Source organism: Dendronephthya gigantea, unplaced genomic scaffold (assembly GCF_004324835.1).
Source record: "Dendronephthya gigantea isolate DGI-Jeju-01 unplaced genomic scaffold, DenGig_1.0 000032F, whole genome shotgun sequence".
Classification (NCBI taxonomy): domain Eukaryota; kingdom Metazoa; phylum Cnidaria; class Anthozoa; order Malacalcyonacea; family Nephtheidae; genus Dendronephthya; species Dendronephthya gigantea.
In genome coordinates, this window is record NW_021163042.1 from 925,747 (window position 1) to 935,388 (window position 9,642).

General features: G+C 34.9%; 1 protein-coding gene across 1 annotated transcript; it reads left to right on the forward strand.

Moving 5' to 3' along the window:
• The first annotated feature begins 38 nt into the window (after positions 1–38).
• Positions 39–1,998, forward strand: LOC114524835 (folate receptor beta-like). The gene has a single exon (XM_028546031.1). The coding sequence runs from the start codon at positions 220–222 to the stop codon at positions 1,639–1,641; it is 1,422 nt and encodes a 473-aa protein (XP_028401832.1). The 5' UTR covers positions 39–219; the 3' UTR covers positions 1,642–1,998.
• The last annotated feature ends 7,644 nt before the right edge of the window (positions 1,999–9,642 follow it).

The following is a 9,642-nucleotide window of genomic DNA, read 5'->3' on the forward strand; positions in this document are numbered from 1 at the left end:
AAAATTAAAAAAATATGTGCATAAGTGCATGAGTGTTTTTGAAGAACAGATGTAATCTCTGACCTCGTGTCAAGATATAGCCTAAATAAAGATAACCTTTAGACTTTTCATCCGGTATCTCTTACGCAATTTTACATGTGTATGTTATGTTAGTAAAATATTATCTTTAATATTCTTCTAGCATCAGCATCTTACTAACATTCGTGCATTCGAAACAAAATGCATCTTGTAAAAGCTCAATTATTGCTCATATTATTGGCATTTTTTGCTGCAAACATTGACGATGTTTCAGGCATTGAAGACAATTTAAACCGCTGCCTCGATGGAAAACATCACAAGAAAATCCCAGGAGCCGAAGCGGTCGAGTTCATAGATTCTTATCATTGTACACCATGGGCGAAAAGATCGTGTTGTACGAACGAGACAGTTAAGAAAATCGAACAGGATGGGGTGTTGACTTTGTACAATATGAAGTGGAACCATTGTGAGCGTAATCTGTCTCGGGATTGCCGAGATTGGTTTATTAAAGACACGTGTTTCTACGAGTGCTCGCCAAATATCGGGCCTTTTATTGTTGTGGACAAGAGATCAAAGAAAACACGCAAAGAAAGGGTGATTAATGTTCCAATATGTGCCAGTGACTGTGATGCTTGGTTTGCAGCATGCAAAGAGGACCTCACATGTTCTGATAACTGGGGCAAGAATTGGAAATGGACTCAACAAGGCAACCAGTGTATCAAGGAATGCAAAACCTTCAGTGAACATTTTCAGAATTCCAAAAACTTCTGTGATAATATTTTTGATCGAACATTTAAGTACACAAATGGTAAAGACTGTTTCACTCTTTGGCCAAATGCAAGTCAAGATGGAGTAAACCCAAATGAAAAAGTTGCAAAAATAGCCGAAAAGTCTCATGAGCGAGCTGCAGCAGTTAGTGAGAAGGTTGTAAACTTCTTGGATAGGTGTGTAGACACTAACTACCATAAAAGGACACCAGGGCCTGAGATGAATGTACAAGAATGTGTTCCGTGGCGGGCTCATGCATGTTGTACAAAGAATACAACTGAAGCAATTAAAAAGGATGGAGGTATTACATTATATAACATGATGTGGGACCATTGTGGGAATTTATCAAAGAAATGCAGAGACTATTTCATTAAGGATACATGTTTCTATTCATGCTCACCAAATTTATCCCCATGGATTGTAAAAGATAACATTCCCAAAAAAGCTAGGAGTGAGAGAATTATGAATGTACCATTATGTTCTGATGACTGTGATGGATGGTTTGAGGCATGCAAGGATGATTCTACCTGCTCAGACAATTGGGGTGAAACATGGATGTGGAGTAAAGAAGGTAACCAATGCAAATTAAAATGCAAACGGTTTAAAGATTACTTTAAAGATCCAGTGACATTTTGCAACAAGATATTTAATTACTCATTTGTATACACAAGTGGAGAGCATGGTAAAGATTGCATGACATTGTGGCCTGATAGTGATTTAAGAGATTTGAACAAACAGTTTGCTGTTAAAGCAGCTTATAAAATTATTTCCACCATTAATGCTGCAATTTCACTGAACACAGCAGCTGTGTTAATTTACATCAGCTTGATGATGGTGTATACCCTTCTGGACTAGAAGTATCTATTTTGAACCTTAGAGTTTATTTTAATTGTTATTCTTCCTTATATATATTAAAGTATTTAATATCTATTCAATGTTAATCCAAAGGTTTTCATACAACAGAATACAAACACGACTAATATTGGCCTTGCCTGTTGGTCTAGGTATTTTGGTAATCAATCATTGACTAACTATCTAGCATGAAACACACAAAAGTAGAAGTATCTACAGCCATTTTATTTTGTCAACTCTATGTATTTGTTATATTGTGAAGGCTAAAATTTTGTGTGTGTCAAAAGGAGATGAATCATTGTGTGATTTGATAACTTGGTAATGAGAACTTTATAAATTATAGCAAAATTCCAAAAAGGTTATAAATGTGTTCATTTATTGAAACAAAAAAACTATAAACTGAAATATTTCACTGACAGTGATATTTAACATCACATGGCAGTTGGTGCAAAATAGCAATTTTAATGGTCTGCCTATGACAGATTATAGAAATGATTACTATGAAAGTCTGTCAGTACGCCAGAAGGCCGAAGGATGAATGGAAAAGTTTGAGATTTGGCTTTGCATGGTTATGCATGAGCGTTAAACACTCTGTACTCTCCCATTACCAAAGGTCCTATATACTAAATAGAGAGGTTAAGATACCATGGTTCCATACAGTTATTGCACATGTAACCGTTCACCGCAAATAGTTCATACTCTTGTTACACATTTTATGTTTTTGGATCAGAAGACAAGAAAAAGATACTGATTGTGTACTCGGTCAATACTGTGAGGATTATTTACATTATGTAGAACACATTTATCCTGCATGCAAATTAAACTTTAAACTTTGCAAATCACTGCGAGCTTCAGGGTTATTTATTATGACGAAAAAAAGTAAAAAAACAGTATCCGGTTGGTCACTGTTGGCGTCCGCTTGTCACTCCTCCACTTTACGTCAGACAGCTTTTTTTTGGTGACCCTAACAGTTGCAGTGTTGGACTCATTGGGGGTTCAAAATTCAAAGTAAGTAAAATTCCACTAAGTACAATTACATTCTTTGATTTAGCGAATACATTTGAACCGATAAAATCATACTTTGAAGAATTTCAAAATTTCAGAAAAATCTGTTAACGGGGACCAAAGGAAAAATTGTGATTTTCGTCAATTTTTTGAAATTTCAAAATTCGGTTCCAAATACCTGGAAATGGATCAAAACTAAGTACAATTACATTCTTTGGTGTAACGAATACATTTGAACGCATAAAATCGTACTTTAATAAATTCCAAAATTTTAGAAAAATCGATAACGGGGGACAAAAGGAAAAATTGTGATTTTAGTCAATTTTTTGAAATTTTAAAATTCGGTTCCAAATACCTCGAAATGGATCAAAAGTAAGTACAATTACATTCTTTGGTGTAACGAATATATTTGAAGAAATAAAATCATACCTTGAGGAATTTCAAAATTTCAAAGGAATCGGTAACGGGGGGTCAAAGCAAAAATTGTGATTTTCGTCAATTTTTTGAAATCTTAAAATTCGGTTCCAAATACCTCGAAATAGATCAAACCTAAGTACAATTACATTCTTTGATTTAGCGAATACATTTGAACCGATAAAATCATACTTTGAAGAATTTCAAAATTTCAGAAAAATCTGTAACGACGACTAAAGGAAAAATTGCGATTTTCATCAAATTTTTGAAATTTCAAAATTCGGTTCCAAATACCTGGAAATGGATCAAAACTAAGTACAATTACATTCTTTGGTGTAACGAATACATTTGAACGCATAAAATCGTACTTTGAGGAATTTCAAAATTTCAGAAAAATCGGTAACGGGGGACGAAAGGAAAAATTGTGATCTTAGTCAATTTTTTTTAATTTCAAAATTCGGTTCCAAATACCTCGAAATGGAAAAAACTAAGTACAATGACATTCTTTGGTGTAACGAATAAATTTGAACAGATAAAATCATACTTTGAGGAATTCCAATACCTCGAAATGGATCAAAACTAAATAAAATTATATTTTTTCATTCAAACTATATTTTTGAAATCATAAAATCAAATCATACTTCTATACGACACATACATGCTATCATACCACAAATTTCTAAATTTCAGATATATTGGTTACGGGGGACGAAAGAAAATTTGTGATTTTTTCAATTTTTTAACTTTTGAAATTCAGTTCCAAATACCTTGTAATGGTTCAAACCTAAGTAGAATTACATTCTTTGATGAAAATAATACACTTCTAACGGATATTGTATAATGGATTAAATGTAAATATAAACTAATAGTATATTGGATAAGGAACAGTAAGTTGTCGCGGATGCACCATTGCAAGTGCTTCCGTGATCGATATATAAATATAGCATGCAGTTTGTAATAGATGTAGCAATAGATAATTACAGGAAGTGTACATGCCCTATAGAACGATAGCATAAATACCAAATGTAAAATATTGAATAATGAAGTTGGATCTAGACGACGTTGTCTGTTTTAAGCAAACTCGGCTCGTTACACTTCTGATGAGTTTCATATTTCGGAAAACGGTAACAATTTAATATATTTAATATATATTGTAAAACAGGCATGGGCATACACTCCGATGGCCCAGTGGTTAAGGCTACGGCCTACCAGGTTTGTAAGCGTGGGTTCGAATCCTGCGAGGGAAAGGTTCGTTTTTTCCCACCGAAATTGCTATTAAAAATTCTTCCAAAAGGATTAGGTCAAATAAAGAACAATAGCATTAGCCAAATGATGTGGTGGCCTAGTGGTTAAGGCGTTCGTCTCTCAAACCGAAGACAAACGTTTCAACTCCTTGCAATGCACAAAAATTAGCTTAAAAAATTTCCGTGTGATTTGGAAGCTTTGAAACAGTCAAAAGACTCCTCGGCCTTTCGGAAAGACTGTAAATTGAGGAAAATTTATCGTGAAGAATCGAAAAGAAAAATTATCGTGTTAAAAAGTACCTGAAAATTAAAAGAAAAGCACAAGTAAAAAAAGTTTTAAAAACACGTGTCTTCTAAAAAGCCTGAAATGAAGAAAGTCAGACGGAAAAAAATCAAACAATTTCCCGCTTTTAAAAAACTCATGTTTACTTACCTTAATTTTTTTTCACGAAAATTTGACAGGGTGATTTTCTCGAGGGTGAAAAAATTTAAGTTTTTTCCCTTTTTTGAAATTCTCTTAGATTTTTTTTTTGACGAAGAAGTATTTTGTCTTGGGCTAGCTGTGTCTGTCTTGGGCTACTGTGTCTGGTTTGACATAGGTAGCCCAAGACAAAATACTTCTTCGTCGAAAAAAAAATCTAAGAGAATTTCAAAAAAGGGAAAAAAATTAAATTTTTTCACTCTCGAGAAAATCACCCTGTCAAATTTTCGTGAAAAAAAATTAAGGTAAGTAAACATGAGTTTTTTAAAAGCGGGAAATTGTTTGATTTTTTTCCGTCTGACTTTCTTCATTTTCAGGCTTTTTAGAAGACACGTGTTTTTAAAAGTTTTTTTACTTGTGCTTTTCTTTTAATTTTCGGGTACTTTTGAACGCGATAATTTTTTTTTAGTTTTTTTATTTCAATTTGTTTTTCAAATTACAGTTTTGCACAAAGTCCGAGAAGTCTTTTCACTGTTTTACACATTCCAAATCACACCGAGATTTTTCAGGCTAATTTTGTTGCATTGCCAGGAGTCGAAACGTTTGTCCTCGGATTGAGAGACGAACGTCTTAACCACTAGACCACCGCGTCATTTGTCGAACGCTATTGTTCTCTATTTGACCTAATCCTTTTCGATGAATTTTAAATTAAATAGTAATTTCGGTGGGAAAAATCGAACCTTTCCCATGCAGGATTCGAACCTACCCTTAAAACCTGGTAGGCCGAAGCCTTAACCACCGGGCCGTAGTATTGGTTGTTGATAGCAGCCTTAATATATACGTTGTTGGGGTAGCCCAGAGGTTAAGGCTTCGGCCTACCTGGTTCTAAGGGTAGGCTCGAATCCTGCATGGGAAAGTTCGATTTTTCCCACCGAAATTACTATTTAATTTAAAATTCATCGAAAAGGATTAGGTCAAATAGAGAACAATAGCTTTCGACAAAGGACGCGGTGGTCTAGTGGTTAAGACGTTTGTCTCTCAATCCGAGGACAAACGTTTCGACTCCTGGCAATGCAACAAAATTAGCCTGAAAAATCTCGGTGTGATTTAGAATGTGTAAAACGGTGAAAAGACTTCTCGGACTTTGTGAAAGACTGTACATTGAAAAAAATTTGAAATAAAAAAACCACAAAAAAATTATCGCGTTCAAAAGTACCTGAAAATTAAAAGAAAAGCACAAGTAAAAAAGGTTTTAAAAACACGTGTCTTCTAAAAAGCCTGAAAATGAAGAAAGTCAGACGGAAAAAAATCAAACAATTTCCCGCTTTTAAAAAACCCATGTTTACTTACCTTAATTTTTTTTCACGAAAATTTGACAGGGTGATTTTCTCGAGAGTGAAAAAATTTAATTTTTTTCACTTTTTTGAAATTCTCTTACATTTTTTTTTCGACGAAGAAGTATTTTGTCTTGGCCTACCTATGTCAAGCCAGACACAGAGCCCAAGACAGACACAGGTAGCCCAAGACAAAATACTTCTTCGTCAAAAAAAAATCTAAGAGAATTTCAAAAAAGGGAAAAAAATTAAATTTTTTCACTCTCGAGAAAATCACCCTGTCAAATTTTCGTGAAAAAAAATTAGGGTAAGTAAACATGAGTTTTTTAAAAGCGGGAAATTGTTAATTTTTTTTCCGTCTGACTTTCTTTATTTCAGGCTTTTTAGAAGACACGTGTTTTTAAAACTTTTTACTTGTGCTTTTCTTTTAATTTTCAGGTACTTTTTAACACGATAATTTTTCTTTTGGTTTTTTTCATTTCAATTTTTTTCAATTTACAGTCTTTCCGAACGGTCGAGGAGTCTTTTGACTGTTTCAAAGCTTCCAAATCACACGGAAATTTTTTAGGATAATTTTTGTGCATTGCAAGGAGTTGAAATGTTTGTCTTCGGATTGAGAGACGAACGCCTTAACCACTAGACCACCACATCATTTGGCTAATGCTATTATTCTCTATTTGACCTAATCCTTTTGGAAGAATTTTTAATAGTAATTTCGGTGGGAAAAAACGAACCTTTCCCATGCAGGATTCGAACCCACGCTTATAACCTGGTAGGCCGTAGCCTTAACCACTTGGCTACCTCAATAACGTATATATTAAGGCTGCTATCAACAACCTATGCCATGGAAGGTCGGGGAGTCTTTCAAATGTTTTAATGATTCCAAATCACACCGAAAATTTTCAGGCTAATTTTGTTGCATTGCCAGGGGCTGAAACGTTTATCCTCGGATTGAGAGACGAACGTCTTAACCACTAGACCCCCGCATCATTTGTCGAAATTAGCTATTGTTCTTCATTTTGGACGAGGTTAATATTTTTTTTACTTGTTCTTTTTTTTCAATTTTTAAGTACCTTTAAACGCGAGAATTTTTTCCAGTTTTTTACTTTCAATTTTTTTTCAATTCACAGTCTTTCCTAATGGCCAAGGAGTCCTCTATTTGTTTTGCGCTTCCAAATTATGCCGCGAAATTTTTCTGTCTAATCTTTTTTTGGTTTGCCAGGACCTGAAACATTTGTCCATAGATTGGAAGACCACATCTTAACCAGTAGATCACAACAACATTTGTCGAAAGCTATTGTTCTTTATTTGACTTATATATATGCCCCGTTGACATCACACTCAATTTATCGGCACGGCAAGGATAAAATTGGTAGCCATACTCAATTTTAATAGTTTTCAGGCTATTAAAACAAAGGCCGAGCGCAGATGAAATGGGTACGGGTACCCATTTTAGCCGTGCCATGCCAATAAATCGAGTGTAGTGTAAACTGTTATGTGTGTGCTTAAACTTAAATTTATGTGCGATACATTTGTCATGCAGGATTCGAACCTACGCTTACAACCTGGTGGGTTCGTGGACTTAACCATTAGGCCACAGGATAGTGTGTTGATACCAACCTTATATACTAGTATATCTGGAGGCCTAGTGGTTAAGGCTACTACCCTGCCAGATCACCGTCATTTACTAGACCACCACATCATTTGACTTAAGGTGGTACACCACAAAAAGGTTGATTTGCTTATTTATAAAATTGAAAATATCGAAATATCTTAATCAGATACTTTATATCTGTTCTTAGAGTCTAGTTCACAGCACAGACATCAGGGTGCAAAGTATTCTTTGGTCGTTTTATAGAGCTTAGTTTTATGGTTGAACAAAGGGAGAGTTTTTGCCACAATATACTCAAACTAACTTCGGTACGATTGCACAAAGAATTCTTTCTTTTCGGATGTGTATCTGAACTCCGAAACGACTGCTGAAGCGAATTTCGCATGTGAATGTCTGTGCTGTGAATTAGAACTAGAATAATTATACATTTCTACTTCAAAATATTTCTAATTCTATAAATATGCAAATGATCTTTTTTGTGGTGTACCACCTTAAGACGTGCGAGAAGACAAAACTCCACAGCATGTCGGCACCCCGTTTAAATTAAGTCGCAAGAAGAACGAAGAGACCAAAAAATGTGGTGGATATGACTCAAAGAGTCGAAGGCTTAGTAGAATATATATATATATTTCCCTGTTCATTGCGAATTCTTTGGAGACTTTGAAATGAAATAATAATTCGATGGAGAATTAGAATCTACAGTTTTCTTCGATGGAGAGATGCGCGCGTGAATTTACAGTTTTTCACTTCGTCTTTCACACCACCTTAACCACTGCAAGCGTATTGCACGATTAACTTCTTAACCAACGCCTTAGCTTTAACCACTGCATATAAGCGTATTGCATAGGTGTATTGAACGATTTTGAAAGATCTGAAGTTTGTTATTAATTAGCTAAAGTCTTACCACAATTTCCTCACACAATACTACCATAATCAAAGTGAGGCTGTATTCGAGCTGGATATATGACCTGCAACATTTCTGATCGATGAAACAAATGACCGGCTTAATTGCTAAAGAGCACCGCGCCGGATACCAGAAATAAATTGTTTTGTCATTTTATTAATATTATATGACTATACTCTATGAATTCTTAGAGCGCTTTGCTTTGTACGGTAAAAACGACCAAACCAGTTTTGTTGTATTTCAGATTCCAGACCTGTTGTATTTCACAGATTACTGGTTATAGATCGAGCGTTTCAAGAACTCTGCATTCAACTATATCGCTATTTAGCACAGGAAAAGCATGCAGTTTCACCGCTTTACTTTTTAACGAAATACTCTATCTCAAATGACAGGCTTGATCATTTTGGCCGCTAAAAGGAAAGCGCCCTTCGTACAAGTAAGATTTTGATCTAATGAAGACAATACAAGTGATTTTGTTGTCGGAACTCGGTCTAAACAAATTCCGTTTATTTCAGAAGTTAGATTATCACGAGAAAGAATACAGAATCGGCTCAGAATACCTCAGAATTGGCTTACGTAACAAAAGTTGAGTATAAGGAGTGTCAGTGTGTCATACGAGTCTATACAGTATATAAAGGTGGATTTAATTTCAACTGAGTGGAAAATATCGCGCGATCGATTTTTCAGTAAAGCCATCTGCATAATGGGGTTCAGGGCCCGGTTGTATCAAGGCCGTTTAGCATAAACGGTGGATAAGTCAAAATTAAATAACACTCTTACATCTCTCTTGAATGAGTCAACTTGAATTTTATGCACTGAATATGTAGTTGTAAATAGTATCTTTGTACTAAGGTTAAAAACATTTAGTTTGCTTCTTGAATAAAACGATAGACTTGCTTTCTATTTTGAACTTAACCACCGTTTAAGCTAAACGGGCTTGATACAACCCAGGTCCGCGTAATTGTCTGTATTTCAAAGGGAATCGATTGAAAAAAGTCGATCGCACGACATTTTGCACTGAATGGAAATCGGAACGAATATTATGTTTATGCCTTTAAAATTGTACACGT

Coding starts and splice junctions, on each gene's coding strand:
- LOC114524835 (XM_028546031.1), top strand. CDS start 220: ATGCATCTTGTAAAAGCTCAATTATTGCTCATATTATTGGCATTTTTT.